Source organism: Octopus bimaculoides, chromosome 10 (assembly GCF_001194135.2).
Source record: "Octopus bimaculoides isolate UCB-OBI-ISO-001 chromosome 10, ASM119413v2, whole genome shotgun sequence".
NCBI lineage: Eukaryota > Metazoa > Mollusca > Cephalopoda > Octopoda > Octopodidae > Octopus > Octopus bimaculoides.
This window is the reverse complement of record NC_068990.1, coordinates 19723504-19743287: the sequence shown is the minus strand read 5'-3', so window position 1 is coordinate 19743287 and position 19784 is coordinate 19723504. Positions and strand designations below refer to the sequence as shown.

The window sequence follows — 19784 nt, the reverse complement described above, 5'->3', positions numbered from 1 at the left end:
TATATATATATATTTATATATATACACATGAAAGTATATGCGTGAACATGTATGAGGGCGCGTGTGATTTCTCTGTGTGTACGTATGCATAATAAAATATCGAGTTGCTTGAGACTAAGTTCTTCGATTAACAGTTTATTAAAATACAATGTTCATGTTTATGAGCTAACTAGACTTATTCGCATTTTTTTCTCAGACATTTATCGATTATTCGTCTCAAATTCTACTAATATAATGCACCATGTGTGATTTTGTATTGTTATTGATAGTGGCGGTTGACCTCTGGCTCAAGAGTCCCTGACATCATATGTAAAATATTGTTTTCTATCAAGTTTTATGTTGTATTTTAAATGATATAAAGTAACATGAAGCGATATTAAGAAAATATTAATATGGTAATATGGCGTAAATACCATAAAAATATATGGCGTTTACACCGCTTTTGCTTTTTTTGGTTTGTGTATATTCCTGAAAGTTTATACTAAGAGAAAATAGACACTGTAAAGTTGAGGCTTATGTCTAATGGAATCAGTTAAAATAAAAAATAACTTTAGGAAGTAAATTTTGATATCACCCTCACCTCAATTTTGCGATAGATCGTTGATACGAGAGCAAATTTATCAACCTGGCTCCACCCTCGCATGTTACATCTCAGCTTACATTTAGCAAAAAACAAAAAAAAAGTGGGGTTCTAGATAGGTTTGCGCATTGTTTTCAGTTCCCTACTGATTGTGCCTAACCGATAGAACAACAATAGTAACGAAAAAATTGTTTTTAAGTTCATTGATCGGAATGCTTATAGCTTCTACATTCTTTCTTTATAAATGTAAGTAAATTATATTAATAAATTTGACACATTTCCAGTCAACGAGATGTCATTAAAATTAAATTTCTATTCATCCGCTCAAAATTTTGCCAAGTAAATCAACATGGAAACAGATTAAGAGCCTGGGATTGATGATTTGTTTTGTCAGTGTATATGACAATAAGATAAGTAAAATTATTATCAGCAAACTGTAAGAGGGGAAAATATTGTAATGATTAATGAGGTTTTCATAAGTTTAGTTTATCGATTGCTTTCAAGATCATTTTATGAGTCCGTTACATGACAGATGCTTTTAAATTCTTTCTCTGATAATCAAATACAGCCTTGGTATTCTAGAACATTTTTGAACATTAATAAGGAAGTAACAGCATACCAATTGAATAAAATACAATAATATATACATTTCGACGCAACATTTCCTTAATTAGTGTCCTGGCTCCTTTCCATTGTTAAGTTACCAAATATTCACAAACTTTGCATCGAGACTTGAGAAATATTTTATATTTGATAATTACAAAAATGGTCAGAGTAACATTAAATAAGTATTTGAGACGGATATAAATTTTATGCTGGTTTCAAATACTCATTTTGTATTAACAAAAATCTTTTCTTTTTTTTTAAAGATATCTCGGTGGTGGTGTTGCTACATGTAGACGTAACAGCTACCACTGATAAAAACATTAATTACAAAGTAACAAATGTTTGTGTCAATCAATAAATAATAGTGTACTTATGAATTAACAATATACAAGGGCAAAAAATAGGAAAGAATGTCTATTTCTTGTGGGCTTTTAGCCAAGATATTGTCTGAACGAGTAGACATATGAGCAAAATAATTTCGTGTTTTTAATTATGACATATATATATTATTCAACATGACTCTTAGTTCAGAGGACACAGAGTTATTTGTCCAAGACAGAAATTTCATTGATATTTGTAGCATGTGTAGCAATAATACAGAAAGTTTTTGGTTGGAACGGATTATTAAAAAGTATTGTGGTCCTCCTCTGACAGTTATTTATATTTTTAAATATGGTAGTTTGTGACGGTTGCCCACCCGTACGACGTAGCATGCACATTTTTTAAATATACCATCGTGATTTCGACCATTACGCTGAGAAGATCGATTAAAAACAAAAAGTTCCAATGTTGTCCCTCTGTAGTAAATGATATAATATTTGTCAATGAGCTAATATTGTTATTTCCGAAGCGCTTATACAAGTTCATTTAGATTTTTGATGATCATTGAACTAAGTAAGTTAACATTAATCAAGGAGTATTATGTCAAGTAAATAATTGATTGATACAAACGTCAGCAAAAAATAGAATATCATGCAACAATAACTCTGACCCTATTACAGTAGCATGCAAACGGGTAGACAACGACACTGTAAGTTAAAATTGTACTTAGTGCTTTGACGCAAAATTCGTGATCTAATGGCTTGTTTTACAAAGTCTGATTATAATATCCTCCCTATATTATGTGCATTATATTCATTGCAAAATGTATCTCATCTCAGGAATGCATATTTTCGCAGATCTTCTGACATAAGTTCTTAAGGTGTTAGTTTCAGAATTTCATATTAAGGGTGCATTAGGTTCAACCGAATATTAAGAACATTTACGCAGAGTATACAACAGCCCGGTGCTAAGATCAAGCTAGATGGGTGACTCTACCAGACGATAATGTGGATAACTAACGTGGTATATACCTAAACATGACTCGTATATGTCAATGTGTATCAAATGCATTTGTCCATACCCTTAACAGAATATGGACCACCCAATATTCAGTTTATCATCTTCCTATTTCTGAATATCTAATTATATAAAAAATATAATCATTGCTTTCCTTGGAGATGTAAATTAAATTTGCCAAAAGCTGTAAATAATATTATGATACCAATAAATATCTATAAAAACAACAGTCAATAAATTAATGCGGGAAGGAACGTTTCTATAGCAGTATTGATATTTTCTCATAGTATATAGCACATGATATCAAATCGTTATATATATAAAGGTTTGCTTTTGTTAACATTTTTACACAATTTTGGAAATTACATAAATATTATCAAGAAGTTTTAAATCTCTCCAATTATCTAAAATTTCTCCTTTGATTTAAAAATTTATATTGACTACTTCCTATTTGTTTCGATATCGTTTTCGAGTTACACGAATTTTCTTTCAAGTCTGTCCACACTCTCATTCAAATATCACTTCTAGTTTGAACCAAAATTACTTTTACTATTGCACGTTTATTTATCCTTTATTTTTAAAATCCATTTAATCATATTTTCTTTTTTTTTTTAAGAAATGACATTTATTTTCCTATATAAATTTGCTTCTAATTTGCTTTTCCTTTTTTATATCGTTTGGTAAATCTTGCAAAACATAATTGATGTTCTTTAAGAAAAACGATTTTATGTCTTAACAAAAATTCATTAAACACACGAAACCAAATACAACTGGGAATTTGTGACAATACAATTCTTGTCAACATAGGGATCTTTAATGAAATGGTGTGAATTTAAACACAAAAGGAGAGAATGCATTTTTGAACGGATGAGTCACCATCTACAGCAGCGCCAACATTTAAGCGAAGAGTACATTCATTTTTAAACAACCCATTAGTGAATGCATCATTCCCAACTTATTATTGCCCAAACACAGGTTTTTTTTTCATCAAATAATGACTAACTTGAAAAAAAATTAACCCTAATCACAGTTTTATTAAGTAAGCAATATTTTTTAATTCACTGGCTCTTAAAACCCTTTCATCGAAAAGAGGAAGGAACTTCATTTATTCTTTAAAGTCTTTTGTTTTGTTTTTGGCAAATTAAAATCAGGCCAGACAAGGTTAGTGCATAAATGAGGTGTTTTGTTATAGAAATTGTCTGAAAACTAGCAAGAATGGGATAATACTCGTTATTTCCAGAATTGGGACTGATGCAAAGAAAACGCTTGTCCTGCTCAAATAAACACCGGAATTCCTTTGTTACCACATCTTATTACATTAAAAAAGGGAAAACGTAATCTATAGTGGCTAATCCTTGTGCAGAGTTCGAAAATCAGCTACGAGGTCATGTCTGGAAGGTATTGTTACACTTGTGATTTGAGAACACTAAAGAGTAAGGATTTTTAAATCGAAATAAATAACAGATGCATTTTCTAATGATTTGGGGAAGACGGAAATTAAAGTCATCTCCAGCGGGATATCTAGATAGAAATGATAATCAATTTGACATTGTTATAAATACAGAATGTCGCAGTAACCCTACGCTGATGGATATATCATAGCAACTTTTGGAAATACATGTTTTGAAAAAGCTGCTCAGTTACCAAATATATTAGCACGGTATAATATAGGGAAGAGTGAATAAAAAAACATAAAAACGTCTTCAGTTGATAATTGTTAGAGATTAGAAAACTGAATTTTTTTTATCATAGACAGCATTCAGAATTGTTGATCATCAATTTTCATACTGCTGTGAGAGTCACAATCCAGTTACAACACTGTCTTAATTATTTCAAACCAAGTAGCTAGATGTCTCATTATGGGTAGCGCAACAACGAACTCTAGAAAACACCTTCATTTATTTCTACCTCTCGTCATATTAGTGTATGTCGAAAATCTAGGAGTAACTCTCCAAAGTGCTATTCGAAAGAATAAGTGAACATTTATATGATTAGAGAAAGATAATGCATTTCTTGTAGACCAGAATTTCAGTATGCCCACTTCTCGAGAAACTCTACCAGCTTCTCAAACAGAAGGTATAAAACTGTGTTTATGTGCGCAAAAAGAAAATGTTACGCGGCTTGATCAATGATTATCAGGTTTTCTACTCTGTCTCAAGAAAGTAGAGTATGCAGATGATGTCACTGAATAAATTTGATGCCACAATATGATGCTTATTCAAAAAGTAATTTCTCTTTCTTTCTTTCAGTAAATGCCTCTGCATATTGAGAATTTAGTCTACGTGTGTAAAAGTTTCCTTTTCTTCGCAAAAAAATGGATAATGCTCATATGAAACTATATTTGTGATACAGAATAGAAAAGTGAAATTATGGAACTCTAGCAGAGAGGCAGATCAACAAATCATTAATCAATAAACTTTACTAATAAACAGTATTTAAAGCAGAAAAAGGTGACGCTAAGCATTTGTCCGACGCGCTAACGATTCTGCCAACTCGTCGCCTTATCTTCTTGCTGAAGCCTAAATACCATTATTAAGTTGATTATGATCCTGATAAATGCTTCTACACACACGTTCTGCATCTTTTATTAATAAACACTGATTTATCCATAAATGTGGCGTCAAGTCACTTTGCACGAAAGACGTTTAGGAAAAACGATGTGTGTGTAATAATAACAGCTATTAATTTTGAATACGGTCTATTCTTAGTACATCTATTATATTCAGCCGTTTACTGTAAAACTAAAACAATGAAATACATTTTCAGTAGGAAATACATTTTCAATAGGACAATTAACTTCAACCTCTCCAAAAATCTAATGGCAGCTGAAGTAACAAAAAGAAATTGAAAAAATCGTATTAACCGAAGTTATCAACATTATATCATTAGTAAATACTGGATCAAGCAGAAAGGATGGCAAGCAGAGAAACTGCAGAGAACGTCTGCCTTGTAATCTAGAATTTAGTGTATTCAATGAAAAAGAGTCCACCTAAATTCCTGTAGACACTGTCAACAAGTGCAGTTCTTCTTTGCAAACAGCAGTGATGTTATGTAGTTAAAAAGTGTATATCTATAAATTATGAGAAGCAGCACTCAGAAAGGCATAATAAATCTTATGGAACATTCAATTTTTGTTTATTGCTCTTAAAATCACTACAGAATATCGATATCTTGAATGGTGCACTTATAACTCATTAGGGTTCAAGAACATTCCTTAATTAGGGAAAAACTAAAATTATAAGATATAAAAATTCCTACTCTAAGCAATGGGGACACTGAATAAACTATGAGTCAGCCATAATTCACTTAATGTAAAGTATATAAGTGCATACACATATGATTATGGAATCCATCAAATGAGAAAAATAAAATGAACAAAGTTGTGTAAAATTATACTTACATACATATGGATGATGATGACAAAGCCAACATTGTACGAGATATATACTATGCTGAGGACGCTAAGAATTATTATTTCTACTCGGTCTGCATTTTCTTTGTCGTGGTCCAATAATGTAACTAAGCCGTGCCATGCACATACCGTCGATAGCATAACCATTGAGATCAGTAGGTACTTGTCCTGCAGTACAAAATAATAAAAATAATAATAATAATATCAGCACTCAAGTATCAGCATGGTTCAAAAAAGATTCGTACAAATGTAAAGTTAGAACACGTACAAAAATCAGCATTTTTGAAACTGCAATAATTCTACGCAGAGTTGTTCAAGCATGACCAGTAAACAAGTGTCACGTTAGTATTCTGGCTGTAGACAACTGACGCTTTCCACCATACCCATCAAAATAATATGTGAGGATTCATATAATAATAATAATAATAATAATAATAATCTTTTCTACTCTAAGCACAAGGCCCGAAATTTTGGGGGAGAAGGACCAGTCGATTAGATCGACCCCAGTACGCAACTGGTACTTAATTTATCGACCTCGAAAGGATGAAAGGTAAAGTCGACCTCGGCGGAATTTGAGCTCAGAATGTAAAGACAGACGAAATACCGCTAAGTATTTCGCCGGGCGTGCTAGCATTTCTTCCAGCTCACCGACTTAATAATAACCATCCACGCAGAAAGTGCAAAAGATTGTCTTTACTGGTACGTCACACGTACTGGGATGAGCATTGTCTTTGTGAATTTTCTTTCTTTTTTTTCTTTTTATTTATTTTTTTTTCATTTGCTTTTCCTTTTTCTCTGTCTTTCTTCTTCTTTTCCTTTGTCACATAACTTTGTAAATGAACAATCTGGTGTGATTATTTTAATGCCCTACCAATGTATACACTGTATTACTCTGCCCTAAGTGTCAGGAAGACACTCGGTAAGAAATGGAAACAGAATAGAAAGCTGCTGCTGCTGCTGATGATGATAACAACAAAAAATAATATTAATAATAATAATAGTAATAATAATAATTATGCGAATCAAATCAATATAATGATATATAAATGTATAAACATATAGAGCAATGCATAAATATAACAATATATGACAATATACAAGAATATAAAGATATAACTGTATATAAACATGCAACACATCTATGTTTTATTCTTTTTACAAGAACAGTCATTTTGTTATCATAATTGAGATTATCATCGTATCCGAGGAGCCAATACCACTGAGCCTTATTTACATAAATATATCCCCCAATTATTTTGCCATTTAACATTGCAGTAATGCACTAGAGGATTTCCTAAAATGAATGAATACCCAATTTACTCTCGAAATACTTTACAATAGTAGCATCGATAAACTGTATCATTCGTATGGTTGATTTTAAATAAAAATATTGTGGGTTAAAAAATATATAGAATTGATAGTTTGTATAATTTCTAGTGCATACTTTGGAGACTTAAGAAGCACGATTCAAGGAAAAGAGAAGAGTGCTTATATGTCTTCCTGTGGAAAATAGAACTTTAGTTTATGTGTGTCAGATACACTCGAATGTTCCGGGTGTGCAATGTGTTTATTCACATGTACTATCCGTATGTTTTCCAGTGAATGTATAATGCATAATTTAACGAATTACAAGATCTGCAAATTTAAGATGTGAAACCTAACTTAAGGAATTTGTTTTAGAGGTATACATTTGGTTAAATCTACGAATTTCTCAAATTATACCTTTCATACAGTGTAGTTTTAAAAATATGATCAGCTTCTATTAGATATATTTTGCAACAAAGTAACGGGATGCCATACGCCGACATGAATTAGATATATAAAACTGCTTCACCGAAATGAGACCCTTGATATTCTCAGAGACCGATAACAATCTCTGTAGAAAGTTATGGAGTTCTTACTGGAAACCAGCTTCTCTTTTAAGCTAAGATTCTTATTTCTTTATTGCCCACATGGGGCTAAACATAGAGGGGACAAACAAGGACAGACAAAGGGATTAAGTCGATTATATCGACCCCAGTGCGTAACTGGTACTTAATTTATCTACCCTGAAAGGATGAAAGGAAAAGTCGACTTAGGCAGAAACTGAACTCAGAACGTAGCGGCAGACGAAATACTGCTAAGCATTTCGCCCGGCGTGCTAACGTTTCTGCCAGCTCGCTGCCTTTGCTGGTAATATTCGATCAGCCTTAAGGCGACGAGCTGGCAGAATCGTTACCGCGCCGGAAAAAATACTTAGTAGAGTTCAAATGTTGCCGGAACACACTTTACCTTTCATATTTTCGCAATTGATAAAATAAGTACCAGTTGAGCACGTGGGCCGATGTAATCGAATTGCATCCTCCCCCAAAATTGTTGGCCTTGTACCAAAATTTGAAACAATTATTCTATCACCGCTGATACATAAGGTGTGAACTTTGTCCTTGCACTTGATAGTAGCAAAGCATTAGTCACTGCCAACAAAAGAGAGAAACTCTTTCATGCCAGCTTCATTCGTTTCACGTCTCTTTGAATTGAAGCATTCTCTCACTCAGGTCACATCTTCACAGCCAGCTTCTACAGGCCACGTTTTATCAGTACCCTGTCCTTGTGCATCGCTACTGTATGCTTGTGTCACTATGTCATTTCCATATGTATATTAAGGAGATGCATGTGCCATTTCACTCCAGTGTAGATTATTCCACTCTCACGCTTTTTCGCAGACTTTGGCTCAGAGGAGGCGTTTATATGAAACGTTCACATTCATGATTGAATAGGAACATTGAGATAATACTTCAATAATAACATTATAAATTTGCTTAATTGAACAATTCCGAAATAGAATCCCTGTACATATCAAGGGAGCAGTCTTCAAATTTACGATCTCTAATCGTGATCAGCGTGTAATTGACACCATTAAAGTTACAACAAATGCTAAGCTTTATAAGCACTGTGTAATCTTTACTGGCGATCTCACATGCAATATAACAAAATCAGCAACCAAAATATTGTTCCAATTTAGAGTGAGAAAATATTTAATTCTCGAACGTCTACCTACTAAACTAAAGTGATAGACGCAAGCAAATTCTGCTCTCACATTGGCCAACGTTACTACTACACAAAATGGGATGTTGAACCTAGAACAACCTCTTCCGGGTGATTCTTAAAAACCCATTAAAGAAGAAACTATGACTCACCACAGTAGGATTAATTACTCGATGCCTCAGAATTTTTGCTTGTCCTATATGCATAGAGCCACTTCTATTTCCGTCGAGAGTAATGCAAAAGTTGATAGCAAGATCAGGTTAGATAAAGCGATGTCAGTATTCGAAGGCCTTCGTCCAATATCGAGATCGAAGACCATCTGTAAAAAGATTAGAATGTATCTACACTCATTTATTGTTATACTAGCTGCCGCTAGTAACTCTGAATAAGATATCGAAGATATCCCAGTTGCTGGACGTGTTCCATCGACGCTGCCTACATTTAATCCCGGACATATTACTCTGGGTCAGACTGAGAGTTAAAGAGGTGATGAGGACAGCTGGATGAGTGGTTTGTACGACATGGTAACTAAGAGGCAGGTGCGGTTTACTGGCCATGTGTTTTTTTTTCTTTTACTGTAGGAGAAACATGCTACTACCGTGATAGAGTTGACGCAGGTAGGAGGAAAAGGCCCGAGAGGAAGACCAAGGAGGATGTGGAGCAGTATGTTCTGGGACGATATGATAGGGGTGAGTGCATGAAGAAGGCTATCATTCGGGATGTTTGGAGAACATTTGATACCCGCGATAATCTAAGAGCTACGAAACATGCTTGTAAATATATACAATTTTACAATTTCAAATATAGACAATATCCATTTTAATCTTAAAACAGTCAGTCTATTTTCTGATCTAATACCTTCAGCAAGCTTTCAATTTCCATACATTTATATATTTTATAAAGACTAAATGTGCTTTCAGAACCCAGTTATTGCTTTTCATCAGTAACACATGATGGTGTCCATGATCTTCGGGTGACTTCTGCAATAGGTGCGACTGATGCGATTAAGGTCTGTCTTCAATATTTCTGTCTCGATGGATTTGATGAATTTCCTTTCCTCTTCCGTTTTCCCTATGATCATGGATTTAGAATCATTGAAGACAATTACGGATGGCGACAAACTGACCGGTCGTTGAGAACCTTCATACTCACATGCAGATTTTTATCCATGGTCAGTCGCAATAGCCTCGAATTCCATTGTGAAAACATTAGGTGTTTATGAAATATGTATATTCGGAGAACTTGGCAGGTTTGTAAAAGTAATAGAATAGAAAACATAATAATCTTCTGGCAGTCATATTGTATAGAGTTTCAAATTGATTTTCTTGCTTTATTGCATTACATTTCCAAACGGAAAACTCAGACATATTTACTAATGGTAGTCCATATCACCTACGAGGCGTCATAACACGAACAAGTTTTGAAAAGGTGACAAGATTTCTGTTGCTGCAAACTGTGTTATAACTCCGATATTGTTACATATTAGAAAAATATATGCTTTTGACAAACTTATGTTATAAATATTAGATATGTCGTAACATGTTTAGCTATTTTTTGTATATATTTTCATGTAATACACTGTTTTGAAGGCAATAACTTTGTATTTTAACGTTAAAGAAAGTAACCCTTAATCACTGTGATAGCGTTGACGTTTCAGCGCTACGATGATAACCAAATTTATTTCATCTTTAAGTCTATGTTTTAAAGTTGAGTTAATGAATGAGAGTTACAAGTAAATGAAGTTTCCACACGATTTAAATGCACAAGTCTCCGATATCCAAGTGGTTAAAAATTGTTAGCCGAAGGTCACTCAGGAGTCGTGACCTGGATGTGGCCCGGCCCACTTAGAGTGAAATAAGTATTTTAATGTCCAGAAATTTACTTCTGTTTGCTTATGTCACTTGCAGCAGAAAACTTCAATCACTCAGGACTTCTGCTTTAACCAGATGAGAGGCATTTGCTGTATAATTGTGATCCATGACGACAATAGTTTTATATTAGTTATTATAGATTTTATTTATTGCATTGCTTGATTATGATGAAACATGACTCAATCCCGATTCTTTCGAAAATTATTTAGTCATAACTATAATGACAGTTCAGCTCACTTTCAGTTTCGATTCCTCCTCTGTTCTTGAGCTCATTCGACAGCAAATTGCTGTCACTAGTTTCTGTTGGCTGCAGTTTTCTCTGCATCCGTCCTTGTGATATTGCCTTCTCTCATTTCAGTTATGAATGCTCTACGCTATGTAGTCTTTGGTCTTTCACTCTTCCTCTCTTCCAATGGTCTCCGAATGCTAACGTTATTCTGTATGTTGTTACCCGCTAATTTTAATATTCGTTCTTTGATGGTTTTACAAAATAGTCTTGTGTTGTCTTTCCCTAGAATGTCTTCATTTTCTATGCGATCTTCTCAGAATTCCTCTTGCGTATCTTTGGTGGAATACATTTAACGTTTTGTATATAATATTGGTAAACATTGTAAAAATACGATGATTAATTTATTTAACAAATTACCGCGAAACTATAGTTTGTTTCAAGTAGAAATGACTTGTAAATGTTTTAAAAATAACAACATGGCTTGTTAAACGATATGTCTTTTATAAAATTAATTTATCTTTTGGCTTTCAACATGTTCACAACAACCATGAAGGTCACACGAATAATGACATATTATAAATAACTTAATATAATTTTTCCAAAAATATTTCCCAGGAGTTGAACGAATGTGTATAAAATATTAACGGAGAATTTGATTTATTACTCAGGTCACGAGAGATTTTTGATAAAATGCCTCAAAGAATGGTTTTTATTGTTCGTTTTTTTTTTAATTCCCGCAATACGGAATTAAAATTGTTATATAATATTGTATGCTTATATATATATATATATATATATATATATACACACACATATATATATTTCCTTAAAAGAAAATGGATTTTCTATTGAACTATCTTCCTGTGGCCAAATTTATTCCCTATATAATGTATCTTGACATAAATCTTCGTAATACTCCATCATTCTTTCGATAATGTATTTCTGCTTACATATTGAAACAATATATCCGCACATCTGCAAATGTGTCGGAAAATTGCTTTTATTTGGAAAAATAATGGATATCATATTGAAAGCTTTCTAACTTGAAAAAAATAATACCATAATTCCCCGGTTATCTTTGGATCATATTTCATATAGCTTCTAGGCAGTGTTTAAAAATCTGAATTTGTAAACTTTTCGTATTTTACTGATTTGATTTTTCTATGCCTCAACCTTCAAAATACGTTCAATAAATTGCTCTTGGGATTTTGTTTCTTCATACTTTCGCTGGCTTTCATTCATCTCTAGTGCTGTTCAAGCAAAGATAGGCCTATTTGTTAAAAACATTTACATTTCCATACTGTTGAGTAAATGCATTTAAGGAGCTGTATGTTTTTACTACTAAACATTTAGTAAAGAAAAGCATAAACTTTTGGCTATAAACCAGGCAGACTGGGGTTTGTTAATAATATGCTTTACGATTCAATACAACACAGGGATTTTAATAATTTTTAAAATTATGAGCATATGCTCAAATGTTCACTACATTAACTTTGTGTCTATCATGAAATGATTATACACAGATTGTTTATACTTACGTTAAAAAATATTTACAACATCCTTCAAATATCTCACTGTAGCAATTTATAACATATGTTTCAGCTCCTTATTCTAAAGACTCGAGAAGGATTTTGGCGAATATTAGTGTACGAACGTGCACGAGTTTTATATACTCTCCAACAAAATCAGAAAACTTGAAATAACATGGTTTAGAGTAGAAAAGTGAGGTGTTATGACTCTGTCGTGCAAATGTCAATATTAAAATATTACGGTTAAAGAGAGCATGTCAGGGTACAGACGCTAGTCGATGAGGAACCACGACATTTCTGTGCCCGCGCGGTTGAACAACATTATATTATATAGCAATTGAATAATCCGTATTTTCCAATAATCACTGTGGTTTTTTTCTCTCTGTAAATACAAGCTAATGTGAATATTATTACTTTTCCGAAGGACAATAAATGTCAGTATTTCTTCGACAGACTTTTAGAAGGCACACATTGATTTCGAATACTACTCTGGCTAAGGTGAGAGAGAATCAGTGTGTTGTTCTATGTAGCAAATAATAGAATGGAGAGAATATAAGAAACCTCAACTGCTTACACGTAATTGAACTTACAATTTCAATATTACATGTGTTGTGAGAAACTTCGGTATACATCTATATTCTTTAATGGAAATATGTAATTTCACAAACAATTTGGCTCCAAATTGTATATCCTTGAAACGACTTGCCCTCTGCTTTTATGCGTGCTTCTTTATGTAAAGATTTTAACATTAAGCATAGAAAGAATCAAAAAGAAAGAAACTGAAGATTCTAGCTATAAATATTTTAGATTAAAGAAACAAGAAACACACAGTACTGTTAGAAATTAAATTGATTCCTTTTTTTCTTTTAAATCAAAACATATTTCAACATAAATCTTATAATCCATCCTCCCTTCTGTTTAGGGACAGATCAAAATTTATATTGACAGGAAGAAAACATTAAAAGCAAGTATGTTGGATACTGCGTTATTTAAGTAGAATCTTCTTTCATACCAAAGCAGATTTCCTGTAATTCTATACTTAATCAAAGTTCCATAGTACGAGATTTTTAGGGAAAATAGTAATAACAACAACAAGAACAAATAAAGAATCAAACAACCTCATAATACTGAACATAATATCTAAACGATTATGTTCGTAGCAACAAATCTAACGTAATGGACAAGAATAATGTTGACATATTAGTTAAAGCCTAAGCAGAAGCTATTAATTATATTTGAGCACTGAAGAGTAACATGAATGAAACATTAAGAATAATAAATTATTCATGTTCTTTATTTTATTTTCCTGCTCTAAACCAAAAACATTCAATAAATTTGTATGATATAATATCAAAGAATTTAATTTAACAGGCTTGCACTCAGAATGCACTAGCAGCAATTACGTGTGTGGTGTATGATGTTATGACATTTAGGTGTAATATAGCCTAAGTCACTACGAAGTTAGAAACCAAAACATCTAGCAATTTTCCTTGTAATATTTAGTAGGATATGTGTAAACTATAATAACATTAATGATCATATATTGGAAATTGCTTTAAAGGCAAAACTGAAAACCATGACGCTGTCATATTTTCATCACAATAAATTTCTCTTTCGATAACAGAGATAAATATAGGTTTAGTTTCCTCGAAGAAATCAAGAGAAAATTATTAAATGTAAAGATAGTTATTTGCAGTTAGTTGGCAATATTTGATATATAATAAGGGCCTCGCCTTCCTTAGAACAACTTCTAAAATCGATGATGTATAATAATGATTTCTACATTAGTGTTTAACAGAATATTTGCAATTATAATATCTTCTCTATAAGTATTGGTTCAACATGAATAGTTGCTACTTAACCTCACACCAACACTAACCCAACAGACCTATGACAAATATATTTTAATCAGGATGATCCAATAGCCTTACAGCTATATCAACTACTAATTTATTTAACAAAGTGCTTTCTTTAATGGAAACACAGAGGTGTGATTTGATGGCGGCTCGTTCAAGGTCCCTAGTAGCGTCTCATTTGTAGACGCGTGATCAGTGTTCTACACTGATTGTTTATAGATCGGTGATTATTGTCGAATCTTTCATATTAAACTATCAGTAGCCGCCAATTGATTATACACATCGAACTGGAGTTTCATATCTCATTGTTTACATTGCCTTCATTCGAAAACCAGTTAATGCCGAATATTGGCACACGGTTTTGTCAAATTAGGTAAAATAAAATCTTCTATAGCTTATCTATTGATTGATCGCTGAATTTCAACTCTCATTAGCATGTGTAACGTGCATTTGAACAAAATTCTATTAAAAAGTAATATTTATGCCCCCTTAAAAGTGGATGTTCTGTTAGAACACAAAATACCATGAGAGTAACTCTCATATTGACTTTCGGTACATATAAGCACTCTTATTTGCATTGCTAGCCAGAGATAAAATCACCCACGATCACCATTGCTGGAGACAGCAACGATATCTCTAACAGAGATATCATTGCTAAATCCAGCGGGCGTTTACCACTGACAAGGCCAGAACAGGCCGAAAAAACCTTATCTGGTAGTAAACAAGAGTGTTTATATGCACCGGAAACCAATATAACAGTTTCTCCCCTGTTAACCATCACAGTATTTTGTATTCCAACACAACATACACTTTTCAGTGGGGATAAATATTACTTTTCATACTACTATTAATATTAATACTGCTTTTGTCGCTAATGATTATAGATATTCTACTAGATTTATCTGCCTGATGCAGTCAGCATAATTAATTATAAAGCCGGAATTTTAATTGCTAATACGGCAGTTTTACGTCTATGCATAATTCTTTTACAAGAAGACTGAAACCCAGCTGCTCAAAATACTAGAGCGAACTTCAATGTACTGTGTTACTGAAGTGAATTTTTTGGAAACAGCCTGTGGTACCCTGTCATGGACACTATGACTGAACTTTTGCTAAATATGTTTCTAAGGAAAGATATGGGGCAATATCGGTGGGAGGAAGCGAAATATCAACTTTCTGACATTCTTCCAAATTACCAACAAGTCCAACAGAGAAAAGACATATTAACATATCGAGTGAATGTGTCCCTCACGACAGTTATATTCATATATAGAACAAAAACTTTTGTATGCATGTATGTAACTATCATACATACATTTGTATTTACCATATTTTCCATACTTTTATTCCCTGAATGAATATATATTTCTTTGCAAGTGTGTGTGTATATATAAGTATATATACGTGAGAGTTTGTTGTGATATTTAGTCGATAGAAATTGAAATTTGTCTTCCAATTGGCATTGTGGTCACGAACACACCAACATCATTATTGCGACTACAGTGACCAAGGAGCTTTGTTTTGAAACATGCCTAAACTTAAAAAGCGTTGGAACTCTATTAAAGAAAACTATTATTAAGTTTTACTGAATGATCGGCTACAAAGAATCTTTATCAATAAGTTTCAATAGTTTCTTTCGAATTTTGGTACAAGGCCAACTATTTTGAGGTGAGTTGGAAGTCGATTCCATCGATGTCAGTGCTCTTCTGGTACTTACTTTATTGTTAACGGTGAAAAGATGAAATGCAAAGTGAAGCTTGGTAGTATTTGAACTCCAAGGTGGAAAAAATGCCATTAAGCATTTCTCCAGCACGGAAATGATTCTGCCAGCTCGCACTCTTAAGTAAGTTGCAACATTAAAATGATGTTAGTAATATAGTCTCAGAGTTAACCATCTATTAAATCATACGAGAGGGTGTTGAAAATTCCTGGCTTTATGGGTGTTGTGAAAGGCCTGGCTGGAGGTTCAAAATTTCGAGTTCTTTTACAGGGCTTTAAAAAAAATTAAGCACTGCCGCAATAAGTGTGTGAATCTAAGAGGAGAATATGTTGAATAAAATTATAATAAACTGATCCTCCTGTATTTTCTTTTACACAAAGCCTAGAACATTTCGGCACCCTCTGCTAGATATACAATTCTGGGACACCCTGTATTCTCTGCTCCTAGATCCATCCTGTTCAATTAAAAATAACCTCATAGAATGTGATTTTCAAAGAGAATATGAAAATGTCGATAGAGATTTCTTGTGTCTTTTTATTATTGCATCTGGATGAGAGAACACATGTAATGTAAATACATCTAAATGCTTACATTCGCGCAATTGTATTTGTGAAAAATTACAAGAAATGGCATGAAAACTTAATATTATTCAAATCTACGTCATCTAATCGATTTAGCTATCATCTTTTAAGCATCACCGGACTTAACATTTTCAAGGATTTTAACTCCATGATATTTATAATTCAATCATCTATTATATTTAGAGATATTTCAATCCCATCTAATCACACATCCTTTATTCATTTGCTTCCGTAAATATTTCTTTTGTGCAACTCTGTATATATCTATCATTATAGCTTCTGTATTTATTTGTCCATTCACATATTTTATTCATCCGTTTGTTTATATTAACACACACACACGTACACACGCACGCGCACGGACGCTCGCACACACGCACACATACACACACAAACATATTAGTATGTATACGTCTATGCATGTCTGTACATGTGGTGTATGTACATGAATTTCTGTATGAATGCGTACATGTGTATAGTAATGAAAAATGAACGCCTTCAAAACCCACACAAACAAACTTAACAAAAACATCACAACAACAATTATATGTCATCTGTATTTCCACATAAACTTTCAAACTAAGATAGACTTTACAAATCAATACCGACTGTAATGGAAATGAATGATTTATAAAGATCAGTGATACCCATGTGCACTGCATCGCTAGTTGTAAAATGTAAACAACGTAAGACAATACAGTAAATCAGCTTGTGGCAGTGATGGCGAATAGCCAAAGTGGTGGTGTTTAATACAGTTTTAAGTGCAACAATGATCGAGCAATGACATTTTGAATTACAACAGTCTTCTAATAATCTAATAATCAGAAAAGCAAGTCTTGAATAACATTAATAATATAGAAGTGTATATAGTCTGTTAAGTGTTAGCCCGTACTATTAAATCTATCTTGTGTTTCTACAGCAAACACAAACCAAGTCAATCAATGAAATAATTATATATTTTGATTTAGTTATAAGACAACGTTTGTATAGCTACAATGTCGTGTGATTGGTTGGTTGATTTGGTTTATTCACAATATGTTACGAATATTTCCTGTTTCTGAAGAGGGAATAAAGCTGTTTTTGATTCAGATAGTTTTTGCTTAGTACATACACCTGTGAACAATAGCATACCATCATACGACAGGTATTCTGAAAGATTTTAATCAATTTGTTTTATTTTCATTTTGGCTTCTCCAACCAATGAAACAAATATCGAGAATACCGGACGAATCTTCTTGAAATGGTTTTCTCGTTGAGGACAAACAATCTTGTAGAACACGAATAGCTACTGTATTTCTGCAAGATGAATCGGGCCCAGTTTGGTTTCAAAAACATAGCAATGCCATAGATTTATAATTATGAGGATAGCGCTTCTGCCATCGTTACAGACTTCTGCTCAGAAAGAAGCATTTAAACTGAAACGAAATATCAATCAAGCCGAATTGGATATCGATATGAATGATAGGAAAAATTTTCAGCGTTGATAATTGAAATAGATACCTTTTCCAATGATAATACTAACTGCAACATCTCAACATCATGATTTACGATTTACTGCGACACCAAACCAAAACGCTCTCCCTCAGATTGTTCAAGAAAATAAATACTTTAATATATAGTAATATTAGCAGCATTAGCTAACCTGGAAGCTTTAAAATCTAAAGATCATTATATCCCCCAATTTTCTATATATAAAGACATAAATAATTGCAGGTACAGCAATTGCCTATGCCTGCAATCACATGTAAAATCAGCATTCCAACGTTCATATCTCCATGAAAAACAAGGATATAATTCTTTATTACTTACATACTTCTAGTACTTGTGCAAAGATAAATAGAAAGGTGGAGACACAGTCGCTTAATAATCTCTAGTATTCAAAAGCAGAAGGATGAAATCTCTCAAAAGCAGAAGGATGAAATACAAATTGGATCACGAAACGACTAGGAATGAAAACATGGAGTTCATGTATTGAGATGGCATTATTTTCGTTGTTCTGATTTTTTTAATAACAATCTTTTATCTAATAGAAATGATTTCTTATCTGTTGAATGGATTTTTCTTTAATGATTACAGTCCAATATATTTTACAAAGACGCATTTACATTTAGACAATAAGTTAAATATGTGTATCTAACATTCGAGATTCTTATGACATATTAAAGGAATTTATTCCATTGAAGAAACTTCACTGGAATTTAGCCCTTCCTTCTATGTCAAAATATTCACATATTTCGAATCAATTTTAATCGATTCCTGCTAAATATGGAGGCTACCGTTATCTTCCAAATGAATAGATGAATTACATTAAATAGTATATAACGTGACTTTTAAATACGAAGCAGCACTTCACTCCTTTCTGTCCTACCAATCTCTTCACTGGTACACTTGTAACTGTCTTATCCATATCTCCGATGTACTGTAACTTAGGAATGAAAAGATTTCAATTTAATAGGTAATAGCAACAACGTTCACAACATTGTTGCACAGAGCTAAAATGTTATAAACATTTAATGAGACTAGAGGTACTAAAATACGTATCCTACAGTAGAAAGTCATCTTTGTCGCTCCATAACATATACATACGAAACCGCCTCTGTAATTAGAATTTCCTATTCATTAGAATCTTCCCCTGTTCAATTGTGACAAACACGCGAGAGCATAAAGCCAGCGATATCAATATGTGTGATAGTTGATAGATGGCGAGATTCTGTTAAGACCAATAGAAAGTAAGAGCAACACTCTTAATGCAATTATTATGGGTGTTAAACTCCATTTCGAAATGCACGTTGCACAGAGAAAATTTGTAATGTGGTGTAAAGATATATGTGTTATCTAACACTTGCACAAATGTGTCGAGATGAGTCAAACAGGATTAGGTAGGCATTGATATCAAGGTTGGGGAATAATTGGATTTATATCGCGTTGGTTGTCAGTGAAAAACAAGAAACGAAGAAGGATGAGACTAATGTTATTATCACTGATTTCTTACTTTAGTGTGTTTCGGTGGAACTTATTTTCTGCAGCCATTTATATAT

The 19784-nt window shown here is 32.9% G+C and overlaps 1 protein-coding gene across 5 annotated transcripts in view; it reads right to left on the bottom strand.

Moving 5' to 3' along the window:
* The window catches only part of LOC106876210 (cys-loop ligand-gated ion channel-like), a 526199-nt gene that overhangs the window by 86718 nt on the left and 419697 nt on the right, over positions 1 to 19784 (bottom strand). For all 5 annotated transcript variants that reach the window (XM_052971068.1, XM_052971070.1, XM_052971069.1 and 2 more), the window contains exon 6: positions 5925 to 6104. In XM_052971068.1, coding sequence (XP_052827028.1) covers positions 5925 to 6104 — 180 coding nt within the window. The remainder of the gene's footprint in view (positions 1 to 5924; positions 6105 to 19784) is intronic.